We start from the raw sequence: 17,849 nt of genomic DNA on the forward strand, positions 1-17,849 counted from the left end.
TGAGCAACCTGATCTAGTTGAAGATGTCCCTGCTCATTGCAGGGGTGGTCGGACTAGATGACCTTTAAAGGTCCCTTCCAATCCAAACTTTTCTATGATTCTATTGGGCCCTTCTCCAAAAGCACTCCCCTGAGAACCATGCCGTTTATCCACAAAGCAGGATCTGTCATTGCTGGGTTCAAACCCGTGCCATACTGCCCCAAAGGTCCAGTTCAGTGTAGTGAGCACCAGTGGCATGGAGGAGCCATCGGTGGAAGCTGGCTGCTGCTGTGCTGTGGGCAGAAGGAGGGGTATTTGGGGACCAGGGCCATGCAGCAGGCTCTGCTGCTGCACGTGGGAGTAGTCTTGCAGGCAACAAAGCTGCCTGTCTGGTAGCTGCAAGTTGCTTGGTGGCTCTGAACCACACCCCGTTGTTCTTCTGGGTCCTGAGTTCAGGCACTCCGTGGAAGCTGTCTACTTCCACGGTGCTGTTACTGCAATCGCCAGATCCACCCACTGATAAGCAACTGCACTGAAGGGGTCTGGCAGGACTGTGAAAGCACATCCCAGCAATGTTTGCAGGCTTTTCCATCATACAGCTGAATAAATCATCATCATCCCACCTGGGATGTTAGGAGGACTCAGGGCATGTAGCTGGCAAGAGCAAGGTAGGGAAGCCAAGTCCCTTGCTGGTGAGTCTGAACACACCAACGAGCCCATCAACCAACGGGTCCCCTGAGAAGTAGAACACATATGTGTCCACCTCCCCCCCTGGAACTGGGTGGAAAGAAAAAGGCTAGCTCCAAACCCTTCCCAGACACGCTCCACAACATAACACATCTTGAAAACAAGCAATGATCTTCTGGACAAGGCCTTCAGCTTGTTAAGGCTGTTACTCATAGAATCACAGAATGATTTGTGGTGCAAGGGACCTTTAAAGATCATCTAGTCCAACCCCCCACTATGGGCAGGGACATCTTCACTAGATCAGGTTGCTCAGAGCCCCATCCAGCCTGACCTTGAACGCTTCCAGTGATGGGGCATCCACAATTTCTCTCCTCCTCCTCCTTCTCCCAGTAGCTCCATAGACACCAGCCCTGGAGATACTTCGGGATGGTGAGAGAGAGGGGTTTCCCCTGTGCTCAGGACCGACGAGCAAGGAACACCAGCAATCCTGCTGCCCCAACCTGCCGCCTTTCCCCCAAGGTGCCTTAACCCCAGGAAACGTCTGACTCACAATGGGGTGGAAGGAGGGATGTATGAAAGCCAGAACTATTAAGCACTGGACATTTATATGAACCTTCTGGAAATATTTTTGGCAGGAGGCGCAGCACAATGAGACAGTGCAGTTGCGCTGTGTGTTCGGACACAGGGAAGAGGCAGCCAAATGCTCTCCCGGGGGGGGCCGTAATGTGTTTTAACTCCCAGCATAAAAATAAACCAGATGAATTAGCAGACAGGTAAATTCAGCAGCTTATTATGGCATGTTGTGGAGGAGCTAGCTGTCAGGAGGGCTTAGCTTACGCTGCATCGCAAACACGGATGTTTCTCTGCCTTGGAGCCACCCCGTCTTCCCTGCTGTACCCAGGGGGCCCAATTCTGCCCTGTGTGACCTTCATGTGGAGGGGATCTGTGCAAGTCTGTGCTGCTAAGTCCCGTTTCTACCACGATAACAGAGAGGTCTGGACCCTCAGCGCCTGATGCCCTTCTTTCTTCCAGCATTTTCATGCAGCGTAAAAGCAGAGTGGACTTGACTTTACAGACATTATCTGTACAGGTCCAGAGGGTGTTTATAGAAATTGTATCTTGTTGATAAGGACAGAGCTACCCGGCCAGAAGCTCAATGGTATGAACTGGCTTAATGCTCCTAAAGTCCATGGGATGCTCCTGGTTGTTTGCAACAGACCCATCATGGTGAACATACCCTGCACCCTCATATGGCAGGGGTGGTTATTGTACCCTCTCACCCATCTTTTTCTCTAGTTGTTCCCCAACCTCATCCCTCAGTCTCCTCTCCTGTGCCCTGAGTGAGAATCAACTCTAAGACCATGTCTTTGATGGATGACAGTGACCCTCCGGGGAGCTGCAGCAGAGCCCTGCCTTCCTTGAGAGGGCTGGCTGCGGGCCGAGTGCTGCTCCGGTCAAGTGTGCGGCAGACTTCCCACGGACTTCAAAGGGAGCATCTTTGGTCTTCCAAGGGCGCTGCCTCTGAATCACAGACGTCAAGGATGGAAAAGACCTGTTAGGTCACATCCCGTCCTATCTTCCTGCCGAAGAAGGGCATTTCTGCACAGGAATATGTCTCAAGAGTGTTCATCTTGCGTTGCTTCAGCCCCTGCCAGCCTGGGGATCACTGATAAGACCCATGAGACTCTGCAGAGCCCCTCGCAGACACAACCAACAAACATCCTCTGGCTGAAGCTCTGGTTCCTGTTGGTCCCAGCCCACTGCTGTGCTGATCTCCCAAAGCAGAGGATGGTGCCAGTATCCTTTCCTTTCTAGCAGACAGCTGCATTCCTTTGGATTAGTGTGAAATTTCAGTTGCAGTTCCTTCCTAATTCCTTTTAATCATTGCAAATATTGCAGGCAAGATGGTGAGCTGCGCTGCCGCTTGGCAGAAATCAGTGAGGTCAGATAAGGGAAATATTTTCATTAACTGCACGGGAACTTGAGCTCTCCCCTGGTTCCCCCTGGCTCTGAGCAGACCTGCTCAGCTCCCGTCTTCACAGCTCTCCCACCAAAGCACTGATGTCTGTTCGGCTCAGGCGTGATGAGCAAGAAGGTGACAGAAGGAAAGGGCTTGGTGCTCACCAGGGGCATGACGGATGCCTGCTCGCATTACCTCCTGCCAAAAATCTGTGTAGCGCAGACCCCATCGGAGCTGGGAGTGTTACACCTGCGTGGCCACACCGGTGTCAGGCATTTTTCCCATTTCTAAGATGCTCGCTCTGGTTTGGGTTGGACTTTGAAGATTTCGTGGCATCCAGGTGTGTCATTGACACTCTTCACTCCAGCGTGTGCAAATCTGTCCCATTTTCCCTGCTGGCTTTATGTTAAAGAAGGGATAAAACCAAAGTTCACTTTCTTTCCCCCCCCCACCGCCTACTGCTTGGGGAAGCTTTGGATCTGGATCTGAACTAAGTGGTTCATTCCTCTCTCAATTTCCCATGTTTAATTCAAAAGGAAACATTAAAATGGCAGGAGCTGAGCCAAGACAGGGAGGATTCATATGAAATAGTTATTCTAACACTGTTACCGTGGCAAAAACTCTTATCTCCTAATGTTGGTGCCCCGCACCCATCACGGTTGTATCTGAGCTGCTCGAGGTGAATCTCTTCCCGTGGACGTACGGGGCAGCTCCAGTTTGGACTTTGCTGTAGCGTGTGGGAAAAGTGTTGTGTAATCCCAGTCAAGGGTTTTGTCAACTGTGTTAGCACTGAGATCTTTCTTGGAATGTGTAGCAAACGTCCTACAAAACAGTTTGGTTTTTATTTTGGTTGGTTTTTTTTTTAAATCAAAACACAAAAGAAAGAGAGCAAAACAGATGAGGAAAAAAGACACTAGCTTGCCTTCTTGTGTTGTAACTGGACAGCGTCTGTGCATCAGCCTCAAGGATTTCGTGGTCTGTTTTCCTTCCACTCGATTTAACTTCCTTCTTGCTCTAATTCTGAAATTATTCCCACATTTCACTGAATCCTTCCAATTTAGTTTCCATCTTGCTTTGGTCTTTCACGCTGCTGTTTGATCTGGGATCTCCACTGTTCTTGTTACATCGGTGTCGAAAGAGACTTGGGTGTTTCTGCTGCCCGAAGCTCTTGCTTTCAAAATAACTCTCGGCTTACTGCATCTGGGGGCCAGGTATTATGGTCTGAGGGCAAGTGCCGTTGGCGGGTGCATAATGCTGCCAAAGAACTGAAGGCAAGGATTTGGAGAGAGATTTTGTCGGGCAAAAAGAAGCCCTTTGTGCCACCAGACTCAGCCGTTTCCAGCTACCTCTCTGATTCCCTCTACCTCTCTACTCTGGAGCGATGGGGACAACACTTAGCTTTGCCTTTTCTTTGACTGCCAGCTTTGCAAAGAGGGTCTTACAGGGTGTATCTCGAATCCCATGGGACACCTCGTGCTGTTTCCAGCAGGAGGGGCCTGGAAGTGGCTCTGTCCCTTTCAGGTTGGTGTTACCAGCAGAGAAGTTTCTGCTCCGTGCAACTGCCACCGGAGGTCAACGCAGCAGTGACACTGGGTATTCCCAGAGAATAAATAGATTCCCTGCCTCCTCAGGGGTATCAGTAGTGGATGATGTGTATAGAAAAAGGCCCTTTGAAGTTTGTTGGCTTGCTCCTGGAGAAGTCGGATACTGCTGGCCACCTCGGCTATATTATACAAACCAAATGGCCCATAGGGCCAACAGCATTAAAATCCACATGCTCGCGGATAAAGGTGATCCAACCAGTTGTAGTTCGTTTGGATGTCCATAGGTATTATGGCAGAACTCCTCCCCAGGAGCGTTTGAAGAAACTGAGCAGCTTGGACAGGCGTGTGGATTAGTGATGGGGGGACAGGCGGGGAACAGTGGGTAGGGAAAAAGGGCTGGTTCCTGCGGGGAGGGATGTCACGGGTGGACAAACCAGGGTCTGACTCTGAGCTTAGCTCTGCTTCGAGCAGGGAGTTGGGTTGGAGACCCCAAAGGTCCCACCACCTGAAATTGTGACTGTGTGAGCTGTGCTGCTGAGAGTGTTCATAAATGACCTGGAAAGGTGGGTGAGCAGTGAGATAGGAAGTTTGCTGACAATACTCCAGCAAAAGGTATGGTTACTTGCTAAAGGCATGAAGGATAAGAAGAACTACAGAGGGACCTTATGACTCTGAGTGACTAAGTAATAATATGGCAGATGAAATACAATGTAGATAAAGTGAAGTGATGCATATAGGAAAAACCATACCAGATTCCACGTACAAAATGATAGACCCTGAGCTGACCATTATCTCAGATGAGAGAGACCTCAAGGTTTCTGTACATGGTTCAATGGAAATCTCAGGTCAGTGCCTGGTAGTGGTCACAAATTAAATCAGGAGTGATCAGAAAAGGAATATTAAACAAAAGAGAGAACATCAATATCTGTTAGATAAATATGCAGAGCACCCACAACGTGAATACTCCGTGTTGTTCTGGTCCTTCCAGCTCTGAAAGGACATGTAGGACTAGGAAAGGTTCAGGGAAGAGCAGCAGGGATGATCGAAGTTATGGGATGGCTTCCACACAACTGTCAGCTAAGGAGGTTCAGTCTTTTCCTTCTGGAAAAGAGGCAGAAGAGATGATGGAGGGCTAAAAATGTGTGTCACAGAGGAAACGAGTAAAGATCCATTGTCCTCTCTTCTAGTACAAGAACTGGGGAATCTCAAGTGAAGACAGAAGGAGCTAAGTTCAAAACAGTCAAAAGGAGGGCTGTGTTACATACAATGGGGAGAAAACTTCACAAAAGGATGTTGCAGGTGTTAAAAGTTGAAAGGGGTTCAGCTTACCGGACCGAATTCATGGACAAAAAGATCTATCATGGGTTGCTAAATACAGAGGATGCACATCTAGCTGAGGTTATGGAGCTGATGTTAGTTGGAGCCTGGCAGAATACCTGGGAAATACTATTATATGCCTGAGCTGCCCTGCTTCTCCCTTGGCATCTGCGTGTGACCGCTGTGGGATTTGTGGAGGGGATGAACCCGTCCTACCTTACGTAAAGTCAGGGAGATCACTCCAGGGATGAGCCTGGCTTTGTGTCTCTGCAGAGAAAAGAGAAGCTGAGGCATGAGCATGGCAAGAAGCGTTAAAAAAATCTCCAACCATAAGCAGAGTGTGACATCCTAGAGATGAGGAGGATGGAGACTGGTAGGGAGGCAGATGGTAGAGGGACATTGAGGCATCCCAGTGATTGATGTAGCATGAAAACTTAGATTGACAGGCTGACAGATGGCCTGAGTGGCTGGGATAGATTTCAGGTAAACGCCTGGCTCCAGTTTCCCATAGGCAATAGACTCTTGTGCATTAAAGGATGAATTTTAGCAATTTTGCAAACTAGCAAACAGGGCCCCAAGCCTACTGAACTCAGAAGAAGATCTCTCTTTAAGCTAGACATGTCAAAGTTGTGCGCCTAAAATTGAGCGTATACGTAGTGTTTTGCTGGATCGCGATCGAAAAGCAATCAAACCTTCTGCAGCAGGAAACATATACTGTTCAGTTATTTAGACACATGCTGTTTAGTTTGAATTGTTTGAATGTTTCACATTACACTAGAAATCTTCAAGGGTAAAGAAATAAACCACCCAAGATAGGGCCAGGGCCCTGAACCAGGCCCTGGTTTGGTCTCTTCTGGGAGGTGAGGTACCGTCATGGGGTGTTTCAGCAGACAGGAATTACTGCCTCCGGGTCCTGCTCCTACAACAGTATCGTGTTTTTGCACGGGCTGGAAGTCACGATCGATGCTGTTTGAGCACAAAACCACCAGGTTGTGAAATATTTGCTCATACTCCCCTTATTGCCTTATTCTGCAAGACCTGTGATGGCATTGGAGCTACTTGCAGGGAGTAGGTTACTCAAGACGAGTAACTGGGTGGCATGGGGGTTGCAGGTTTCCGAGAAAAACAGGGCCTCCGAGAAGCGAACTGAAAGGCAGGCAGACGTCCCAGGCCGTATCCTGCCATCGCGTTTTAAGCAGAACTGCCCCGCTGAAATCAAGAGGCTTCGTGCTGCTTTCATCCCCATGGAGATCAGCAGGGGAGTTCTTCTTAAAAACCTGTTGGGACCATATGGCCTTTTATCACTAGAGTTCCTATTTATGTTAAAAACTGCTAAGAAAATAACCTACAGTTGTTTTGTCATGCTTCAAGCAAGATATTTTGTTTATCTGGCCTAATTTTTAATCTATTTTTTTTTTCCCTGTTACCCTTTCTAGGTTCCCTGCTATTCTTATGGTCAAAAGTTGTCCAAACTGGCCATCTTGAGAATAGCCTGTAACTATATCCTTTCCCTGGCCAGACTAGCAGACCTGGATTACAGCGCTGACCACAGTAACATGAGCTTCTCTGAATGCGTGGAGCAGTGCACTAGGACCTTACAAGCAGAAGGAAGATCTAAAAAAAGGAAGGTATGTTACAGCCTCCCCCCTCTTGCCCCCCAAATAACGGTAAAAGTTACAAAAGGGGAAAAAAAGAAAAAATCCAAAGCGGTTTCCTTCCTTTCTCAGCCTCTTGAAATTTTCCTGATTTTTCTATCCCTTGCCTTTCTCTCTCACTTTTTCTCCTCCGTCCGTCTGATCTTGTAATAACCGCATTCCTCTCTAATCAAAAGCTTTTCTCTCCTCCCCATCCTCTGCGCCGGGCTCTTCCTCTCGTTAGTCGCCCATCGTGTGTTTTAACACAAGCGTGATCCTATTAGAGTCATCTTGGGGCTGTTATTTGTTAAACCAAACCAACCTCAAGTCGCCTTTTGGAGCCCATAAAACACGATCGCCCGCCTGTGTTTTCTGTTTTGTTTAATCTAACACTTATCTCCGAGAAAAATCACCCGACAACAAAAAAAAAGTAGCTAATGGAGACGTTGTATGTATAAACACATTAGTAAGATGTATGACCTGAAGGACATGTGGGTATCTTGAGGAAACAACGTTAAATCTAATTACGCCTTGCATTCCTTTAGGTTACTTAACACTGAACCAATTAGGTGAAATCATCGTCAAGCGGCGGGAGGAGGAAGCGGAGCGTTCTGCCAGTTTTCCTCTCGGAGAGTGACATGGGTGAATTAAAGGAGTGATTGATGTCTTTGTTCGGGCTTTTATGACAAAAAGAGTTTTGTAAACTTGAATTGAACTTCCCCCTGCTTTCTGGGCTCGCTTGTCAGGCAGGATAATAAATCAGCGGGGTTTTAATGGATGAATGGGCAGCTAAGCCGGGGAGCGGGCTCCTTCCCCGATGTCATTAAGATCTGCCTCCAATTCGGGCAGGTTTCCTCACTTTTCCTCTTCTTTAGCCCAACGAATCATCCTGCAGCAATTCAGTTTATAAATAAACACAATAGCACACTCCCTGTCGCTTCCTCTCGCTGTCACGGGCTGTATTTATGCCCCCGGAGCAGCAGTGCCAGGCGGAGACGCGGCACCGCTCGCCCACGGCCGACAGCACTGGCTGAAACTGGGAGGTGCGGGGGGAGCTCCTGAGCCCGGCCCGAAATTGGGGGTTCATTGTGGGATCCATAGTGCCGCAGGCGGTGGTGTCCCAGGGACACTGATGTGATGCCACCAACCCTAGGCAAGGTGAGAGTTGGGTCTTGGGTCCTCTCCCCAAGTTGAGATGGGGGAGAAGAAGAGGATGAGCATCCTTCTTGGGGCTTCAGCAGATCTCTGGGCTGGTGTTCAGGCTTTGGGTGCCCGATGGGCTGAGACCCATTGTCTTGGCTTATGTAAACCAATGCAAGCTTAAAGACAGAATACACGGAGCCAGATTTCAAACAGCTCCAAACCCCAGGGTGTTCACATCTGAGGGCTAGGGCTGGGCCCATCCTTAATTAAAAAAATAAATTAAGAATTAAAAGCCTTCCATTTATGGCATTTGTTCTCTAAAGTTCGCTCCGGAGCGGACGCATGGAGAAAAGCCCCAAGCCCATCGAGAGTGCATGAACAATGAAACTCTCACGGGGTGTCAGCACATCCCGCCTCCCAACAGGCCACCGCCAATCCGCAGAAACAGCGTCACTGGGAGAAAATCTGTCTTTTCTCCACGTTCTTGAAGGACACCCACCCCAACCCTTCTCCAAAGGCCCTCTCCAAAAAGAAAGCTGAGCTTTGTACCCGAGGCAGGGTCTTGGTCCCTGCTCTGCCTTGCTTTTCTTTCTGGAAAGTGTCTTGCAAATGCATTTCTGCTATTTGGGAAAGTCCAAGTTTAGGGCAGCCCAAGAGCCTGTGGATTCCCCTGGCTGATAACTATCATTTTATTTCCAGCAGTATTTGCTCAGGTGATGGCAAGAGCACATTCAGCTGATGATGAAGCCAAAACCAGTAGGTACCACTAGGTAACACCAGTAATTCCCAGCAGATAGGAATGGGGATGCAAAGCCTGGGTTGGGAGGACTCATCTTGGTATCTCCCTTTCTCCTTGAGCCAAGCAAATTGATGGCATCGTGAGCACGAGGGAGGGAAATGCAGTTGTCAGAGGGAAATTATAGGTCTGGGATGGCTGTGCAGGGAATATCCAAGCTCTGGATGTCAGGTGGTGTGAAGGGATGTCTCTCCCAGCGGGTCTCAGGCGGGCGGCTGGATGAGGATACAATAGCTTGGCCCAAAATCACCACACCCTCATTAATTTTGAAATCGGCACGTTTTTCTAAGCTGTGTGTGTTTTTAATAAGGTCTCCGAAACCACTGCTTACTGAGCAGTTCCTCTGAATTATCAACTTTGGGGTGGTTGTTACATTTTTGTTGTTGTTTTTTGGGTTTCCTTTTTTATTCTCTCTTAAAAAAAAAATCACAGCAAGCCCGAGCACAGACCTCCGCTCCTTGAGCTCTACCGTTGGGTCCACAGCACCCTTATCTCCTCTCATCTCCATTTTATTGTGTCTCTGCCTCTATCGCTCGCTCTCTCAGCTCTCCGATTGCGATGTGCTATGGCACCGTGAGCTTTTCACACAAAAAAGTAGCTGGTTGGAGTTTGTTTTGGCAGGCAGGGGCTCCAGATGTTGCATTTGCTGGATTGTGCATTGCCTTTTGCTTTGTTTTTGAGGGCGAATTATCTGCTGTCCCTAACGTTAGGTTGTTGTTCAGACTTTGCTGTTGCAATAGGAAGTTTAATGGGTGTTTTTTCCCCCCCTTTCCACTCCATTTTGTTAATTAGAAGAGTTGGCTTTAGCCTTTCAAACTTGACTAGGAAGAAAAAAATCCCTTTTCCAGTCCTAACTGCAGTTATATGGTAATTTTAGTTGTTGCGACTGAGACTTGACTGAGGGTGTTTGGTGATGGGAGATCTCGTTTATAAGCAGCAAAGGGGGTAATTGAAGGGCTTCAAGTGCCTTTTCCTTTAAAAAAAAAAAAAAAGCTGCATGGGGGGGTGGTGAATTCTGATGATAGTCTTCATTTTTTAAAGCTGCCTTTTGCTTGGTTATACAAATGATCTGGACTAAGCCTTGTCCTTCACCATGCACGCAAGAGTCGCACCACGTCAGAGATTTGGGTTGCGACACCCTCAGCAGAGCCCTGAGTCCTGCTGGGGCCACGCTGATGTCCCGGGAAAAGGCAGGGATCTGCCTTTGGCTCCAGCCAAGAGCATCTTCTGGCAGCGCTGAGGACGCGACAGCAAAAGGAGGTGGATCAGAAAGGGGAGCCCAAGTTTCCTTATCCCTGGTGTACCCTGTTTCTGCATAGGACATGATCCCGAGTGGCCAGAGGTCATCTGAAAGCCTCGCACGGATTTTGTAGGGTTTCGGGTCCAGCCTGCTGTTTGCACAGTCTCTTTTTATAGCCTTTCCCCCCCCAGGGCCAAATTCTGGTGCCCTGTAGGAAGGCGGCGTTATGGCTCAGGGTAGGGTTAGGGCTTTAGGATGCATGGCTGGGTGCTCTCCCTGGAGACTGGTGTTTTTCTGCGTGCAGAGCTGTGCACCGCAGCCCCCCCACATCCCCCAGCCCCACAGGATCCAGCCCCCAGGGCTACGGGGCAGACCTTACCTCCCCACCAGGCAGCACAACCACAGCCCTTCAGTCTACACAGAGCAGGATCCGACCGCTAACAAATACCCTATACAACGCACCCAGCACCCAGCACTGAACAGAAAAACCCCGAGCGCTAAAAAAAACAAACCCAAACTCCCATCGCAAGGTTCATTTTCTTTTCCTTCCCCTCTCCTCTTTGCTTTTGATTAGCCCTCGCGCTAGGCAGCAACATCGCTGCGGCCATGGGAGCGAAGCCGGAGCGGGGAGGGATGGGTGAGGGATTTTTTTCGCTTCATCCTCCCCCCGTCCCGGCTCTTCTGGCAGTCGCAGACTCCAGATGTTCGGAGCGCGAGCTGGGAAGTCCTGCTGGCGCCACTTGGGGCAGAGGGCAGGGGAAAGGCACGCGAGCTGGAACCCAGAGTACTCAGTCACTGCAGGACTTGGCGCATTCCCCAGCTCGCTGCTGGCACATTCCCCGGCTCTCTCCTGGCCATCTGTTCCAAAAAAACACTTTCAGAACCTCATCATCACTCAGGATACAACACTGCGAGCAGCTGTTAGCGAGGCAGAAGGAAAAAAAAAAAAAAAAAAAACCACACACACACATAAAAAAAAAAAAAACCCAACCCCAAACCATGCGAAAGGTCTCTTTGTGAGAGAGGAAACTGGGTTATGAATAACAGGCGAGCAGTTGGAGCTCAATAAAAGTTTTCGGCTGGAATTTAGTTTCTTGTTTTTGTGCCTGTGTGTGTGGATGCGCACAGACGCAAGGAATTAAAAATGTGCTCTCTCTATATATATTTCTATATTCCCTGATCATTAAATGATATAGAAGCATACATAGAACGAAAAGCCACTCTATTTGTTGCAGTCTGCTGCGCTAAAATGGCTCACATTGTGTATGTAATTATTGCATTATATAAAATAGTTATTGTGGTGTTCTGCCATGCCTTGATGCCACCTCATTGCTACTTGGCTAAAAGCAGAGCTCCCGCTGTAGGTAACACTTACTCCCATTGAAAAATTCAAAGGAGGGCACTCTGCGGGTGTATTTACTTGCAGAAGTGAACAAGTTAAGGGTTTATATTATAAAAGAGAAATGGTAGTGGCAGGCTTGATTTGTACGGCACTGAAACCCTTCGCTTGGAGCATATTTTTCCTGTAACACTGTATCATGACTCGTGATTTATTTAGACAGAGCCCTGAGATAAAGCCACAGCTCCCACCCTCTGGTTTGTGCAGATGATCCTGGCTGCAGGGGCTTGCTGTTATTGATCATCTGATATTGATTATTATAACACATTTGGAGCCAGCACAGTAAAAATCTTGATGATCTGCATGGCATTTCTTCCTCGCCGCTTCCCGTCCTGTGCGGGTTGGGGGGGGGGTCTGATAATGAGGTTCGACCTCCCTTTCTCTGCAGTTTGACTTAGCAGAGGTTCCTCTTTAAAAATAGCTTCATTTCCCTGCTAGGACTTGCAGGCGAGAGCGGGCAGCCAGCCAGTCTGCTTCCCCACGGCCGCCGGCTCCGCGGGCCCCGGGGAGGAGCTGGACCACAGGAGAGCAGCGACCCACTCCGAGCCGTCCGGCTGCCTGCGGGAGAGCGGGACGGCAGCATCCCCAGGGGAGGGGGGCCTGGATCCACCTGGCCATGAGTTACCCCTGCCCTGTGCTAGCTGAAAGATTACGCACCAGGGGAACAGACCTGCTTAAAAATAAGGTGGCGAGGGGGTAGTGAGGCTGCGTAAGCGCCGTAGCGGGTTCCCGTGCTTATCGCTTGCGTTTGATATGTCCCTGCAACCTGAACCAGCAATTGCAAATGGGGCACGGGTGTGAGGCTAAGGGCTCATGATGAGTTCATGAGCGAGTTCACCCAACGCCGGGCAGGGAGGCAGCAGCAGCTATGTGCATCCCCGAGGGCACTGCACACCCTGCGTCGGGGGGTTGAGCATCAGTACCCCAAAGAGCAGGACTGAAAGCTTTTCCTGGCAAAAGGGATGTGATGTGGGACCCCGCTGTTGCATGGCAGCACCCCAAAACCCCTTTTGCTTTAAGGTGTGTTGGAGCAGCCGCATCGTAGCATGCAAAGGCTGGGGCCGGGGATTCACTCCCATGGTGGGAGCAGGGTCCCAGCGTAGGCTCCGTTCCCTTTGTAGCAAGGCTATTACCAAGAATAGGGTAAGATCCACCCCACAGATATCGGGTAACTACGGCAAAAGGAAAATGTGAGTAGAAGAGACAGGAGAAGCCCTGGAACAAAGGCTGACTCAATTCCAGAAGTGCTTTGATTTATAGAGATTGAAATGCTCCGGGATGCTGCAAACTCACCAAGGTCATTGGGCCAGTTGTCAAATTCAAGAGTCATGGGAGTTCTGATATTATTAGTTTAAAGCAGACCCTGGTTAATAAATCTGTCTTCAGAGCTCCTGGCTGGAGTGGAAGAAGGTGGAGGGGGGAAAGAAAGGAGCCTGTTCCCACCTAACATAACGCATGGCCAGCGTCGGGCAGCACCTGGGGACCAACCAAGTGATGCCAACAAGGTCTGCTGAGATCCTCCACCGTGTTGCAGAGGGATCTCTCCATTCCTCTTTCCATTTTCTTTGCCTTGAAGGTACGGCCCTTACCTGCCCTTGGCTGGTTTGCACATACTCCCTCTTGCCCCCCATGGCTGATCTTCCCCAAGTGCAAAGACTTCAGAGCAGAGACCTGCCGCTGAGGCTCCTCTTCCTAAAACCATCCTGCTTCCCAAAACCCACCAATGCTTTTTATCAGCATCGAGCACCCTGAGCTAAAGGGGAGGGTCTCTCTGAACGAACTCAAGAGATGTTATAGCTCATGGTAATTTCTAACTGCAATCTCAGGTCCTGTTTGTTCAGCACTCTAAAGAGCACCGGAGGCACAAGAGAGGGGACCGGGGGCTCTGTGACTCCAGTGGCTTTGGCTTAGGGCATGAGGCTGCTATTGCTGGGTAATTCGTTCCTGCAGTGGAAAAGGTTTTGCTTGCTAAGACTGCCATTCCAGAAGGGAACAGGGGGGATTTGTTTCTCTACTGTCTTTTAATATTAATGAGAGCGGTCATTGCTTCCCTCCTTTTTCTTCTTTTACGTTTGCTTTCCATGTGGGATAAATTAAACAACCGATTTTTCTATTACAGGTTATTAATATATAATATTTATTGTTGGAAAATAATTTTAGGGGGTTCCTAACAAAAACATTTATGATACAGGAGGCTGTTTGTCATTCTCCCACCTAAACCTCATTTATTCAAAATCCCAAATCCCAATTAAGGCCTTGAATTAGGGCAATAGTTTCTACGTTCTCCTGCTCCAAGCAGCACTAGGTAGTGTCTTACAGTCAGCAGAGACACCTCCTTATTGATAATAATTGCAATAACGAGCTCTGTTTTCAGATTTGGCATGTGCCAGATGTGAAGAGTTCATTATTGCTTATGTAGGAGAGCAACCGATGCGGGCTGGGACCGATGGAGTGACGTTTATCCGGGGACTTTGTTATCGCTGGGATGCGGTGGGATGCAGCCAGCCCACGGCTCCGTCCTGTCCTCCAGCAGAGCTGCACGGCCAAACACCTCCTCCACCGTATCCAGATGTGCTGACCCCAACTCCAGGAGTCTGGGGTCCAGCAGAGACCAGCATTTCTTGCATGGAGGATGACCTGGGCCCTTTCAGCTAAATACTCTTATTGAGGGAAATCCTGATGGTCCTGGGGCAATCCTGTGCTTCCCAGGGTCTTCACAGGAGGGGGTGGTGAGGTGGATTTTGGGTCCCCCTGCCCCTTAGCCTGGCGTGGATGCTCAGCTGTGATGGTTGATCTCACAAGCAACTGCCCTAATGATAGTAATAAATAAAATTAAAATAAAATAAAATAAATAAAATAAATAAAATCGGTATCTTAGTAACATTTTATACCTTAATGTTACAATATCCAGTAATGGAAAAGGAGAGGCAGTACAGAAACAAAACAGATTAAGGAAAAAATGTTTTTCAGGCCAAGCTCTAAGGAGTTTGACCTTTTTAAGACTGTCAGAAAGACGTCTGATCTGTCCAGGGAATTGATGACCGTGTCCAAAGGACCTTCAGAGGCCGTACTGCACCCTGAAAGGCTCTTAAATCCACTGGCAAAAAGCAAGAAACAGTGGTTGGACTCGGTAAATGGGATCTCATTTCCAAGTTTCTAATTCCTAAGTTACTTACAGGAGGATTTAGGAGCCCACGTGATGAAGGCAGTTTGGACAACGCAGATGTGATCTCGTGAAAGAGCAGGCCTTGAGGATTTTACTCTGTTTTGAACTATGCTAGCAATTGTTTGTGGGATATTCGCGGGGCTTATTTTAATGTTAAAGGGGGTTTAGATGAGGTTTTCCCTGTCTGAAGCTGCTGTGCTTTGGAGTTGTGCATTTTCCAACGGACCTGGCCGTAATACTCTGTAGCCAAATGCAGTTACCCACGTACATCTGCCACGGCCGTGACTCACAGAGGGGTGCGCAGGCACAAGGGACAGGTTGCAGTCCTGCAGGCTGAGAAGCCGTGCATGCAGAAAAGTAAATGCAATCACTGAAATACAGAAATAAACCCCATATCCTACACAAATCCAGCTTGTCCCAACTCCTTTGCTTTCCCTCTGTAATTCTGAGATCCGCTTCTGAAGCTGAAAATAGACCCAAAAAGCTGCAGGCCTTGTCAAAAGCAGGTATTTGCCATCATTTCTAATTTTTTTGCAGCAGGAGCTGGAGCCAGCACCTAATTACCTGGTTGCATTTCTTCCCCAAACCTTCCTCGTCGCCTCTCTGCCGGTCCCTCTGCTCTGTGTGGGCTCTGGCCACCGTTGTGGCACCTCCAGGTGGTTGCTCTGCAAGCCCAACTCTTAGCGAGTCCCATGGCCAGCGGTCCCCGAGGACACCCCAGCGTGTGTCAACGACGGTCGTTCGTGCAAGGAGCCGCCGGGACACCATGCATTTGCTGTTCTGATGGTGCATCTTTCTCTTTCCAGGAGTAATAACCAGGAAGGGAGGATTCAGAAGAGCTTCCAGCCAGAGTTACATCTGTTCTTGGCAAAGGTTGCATGATCCAGATGAAGACTGCAAGCAGCTTTTTTGCAGAAACCCCTTTTCGAGATGACAATTGGCCAAGGAACTTTCTTAATCTCTGGAACAGAAAGGAAAAAAGGAAAAGAAAAAAAAAAAAGAAGGACAGGGATGCTTCTATTGTTGTTAAGCCAGCCACCTTTTAGTACGTGCAATTTATTTAGCACTTTTCCCTTTGCTTAACTGGGAAATGTTACCCTCTCAGCTCATGTGTACAGTAATTTTTTGTTGTTGTTGTTGTTGCTGTTGTGCCAAAGATTTGATGGAGCTTCTACACTGTGTCTTATTTTTGCCTTAACGTTAAATCTTTGAGCCAAAGAAAAGTCAGAGGTGCCATTCAGATGGTGGCAAGCAGGCCAGCCAGCTGTCGGTGACAAATCCGAATTTCTGAATCCTTCTGTGAGTCGCCTCTTATTTCTCCTGTCCGCACTTCTCTACCTGCAGCCCTGGAGCCAGCATTCAGTGTGGGCAAGAGCTGGGACAACACCAAGTCGTGCTTCAACGTTCAGGTTTGCTTCTTTCTTTGAGCTACTCCGTAGTTCTGCCTTTTGGGCAATTTCCTGACGTTCCTGCCTGTGCGACACATCCACAGGGTAGAAATACTGACACGAAGTGAGAGCTGAAACAGGAGCTATGAATTTTTTTTTTTTTAAAATAAATAAATAAAATTAAATAAGCAAAAGCTAAGTGCCATGTAAAGCAAAAGGAAAAAAAAAAAGAAATCAAAAGAAAGTTCAGCTAGGCAGAATGAAATGCAGCAAAACGATTCAGCGGGTGTTTCAGGTTTGTGTAGTCGTTTTTTCCGTGGGGTTTTTCAAGTGGTCAGAAACCCGTGTAATGCAAAAGCATTTGAATCCTATACTGTACCTTTCACTTCAAATTGAAGTAAAAAAAGAAAAGATTGAGAAACATTTGCTTGGAGTAAGCAGACTTTATAGGTAATGCAGTTCGTATGCAAAACATCTGCTAATGATGCGGGGACAGAGCTCTGCACTCAAGTAAAAAAAAATATGGGTTTCCAAACCAAGATTAACATATTTTGTTTCCCACTCAAGGGGAAAGGTTATTTACGAGGCCAGATTCGCATCCTGGCTACATCAGCATAAATCAGGTTCCCGGGTGTCTGACTTACTCCGGTCTGCATCTGGCCGGGCATCGCCAGGCGCTGGGGAGGGCGAGGGGCTGGGGCGGGCAAGCATCAGCGGGCAGGGGAGGGGAATAGTCTGTTTTACTGACATGAATACAAAACTGGAACTCCCCAGTGCCTGCCTGTTTATTTCCCAAGCTGAGCAATTGGCAGATGAACGCCAGGCTGGGGAGGGGGTATGCAAAACCCGAGCTCACCGGAGCAGGGTCTGGGTCTGGGGGGAGCCAGGCTGTGCGGTGACGGTCTGCTCGCTGCCAAGTCCCCTGGCCCAGGCGAGGATGGGTGAGCTCCCGGTGAGGATGCTTGAGGTGCCTTCTACGTGATTTCTGGGACACGCGGGGGATGGCTGTGTCCAAGCCGCCTCCCAGGAGCTTATTATACTGCTCACCCCTCTGGGCTCACCACCGGTCATTATTAGCAGCCCAATAAAATACATTTTTAGATTGTCATTCGTATTTCTTTATTAAAGCACAGTTGTTAACCCTGTCTTTCATTATATACATTAAGACCAGCTTTTTAGCTTATAACAGGGAGAGGGGTTGAGCTCATGGACCGCAGGAAACACTGCAAGGGTGTTCACACCCATGTCAAAGGGGTGGGTTTAAAGTGCATTTGCTTTTGAGAACCAGCAAGCGGCTGGACCTCACGACTGTGGCCCAGCCGCAGAAAACAGTGAGAGAAAGGGAACTGGAAAGCAGTAAAAAAAAAAAAAACAGCATGGCAGGGTGACCTAAAGGGGGAACTGTGGATTTTGTACGAGGCCATGCTGCAGTTCTCCCATCTGGGTTTTGAGCAAAAGCAATGTAACTGGGGGCTAAGGAAACCCCGTGGGCATTTCTGTCTTCAAGCAGCGTCCAAAATTCATCAAGCATTTTTAATTTGAGAAATACCATCGTATTTTAGTCACGAGTTCTGCAGTGGCTCTCGGTTTCTGAGA

The 17,849-nt window shown here is 48.6% G+C and overlaps 1 protein-coding gene across 1 annotated transcript in view; it reads left to right on the forward strand.

Annotated features, from left to right (window-relative positions):
* The window catches only part of ATOH8 (atonal bHLH transcription factor 8), a 23,573-nt gene extending 6,914 nt beyond the window's left edge, over positions 1–16,659 (forward strand). Inside the window, exons 3-4 of the mRNA XM_009289404.1 lie at positions 6,924–7,115; positions 15,672–16,659. Of these exons, the coding sequence (XP_009287679.1) occupies positions 6,924–7,115; positions 15,672–15,677 (198 nt within the window). The 3' untranslated portion in view covers positions 15,678–16,659. The remainder of the gene's footprint in view (positions 1–6,923; positions 7,116–15,671) is intronic.
* Positions 16,660–17,849: the final 1,190 nt, after the last annotated feature.

The sequence above is a fragment of the Aptenodytes forsteri genome, unplaced genomic scaffold (assembly GCF_000699145.1).
Source record: "Aptenodytes forsteri isolate BGI_AS27 unplaced genomic scaffold, ASM69914v1 Scaffold141, whole genome shotgun sequence".
Classification (NCBI taxonomy): Eukaryota; Metazoa; Chordata; class Aves; order Sphenisciformes; family Spheniscidae; genus Aptenodytes; species Aptenodytes forsteri.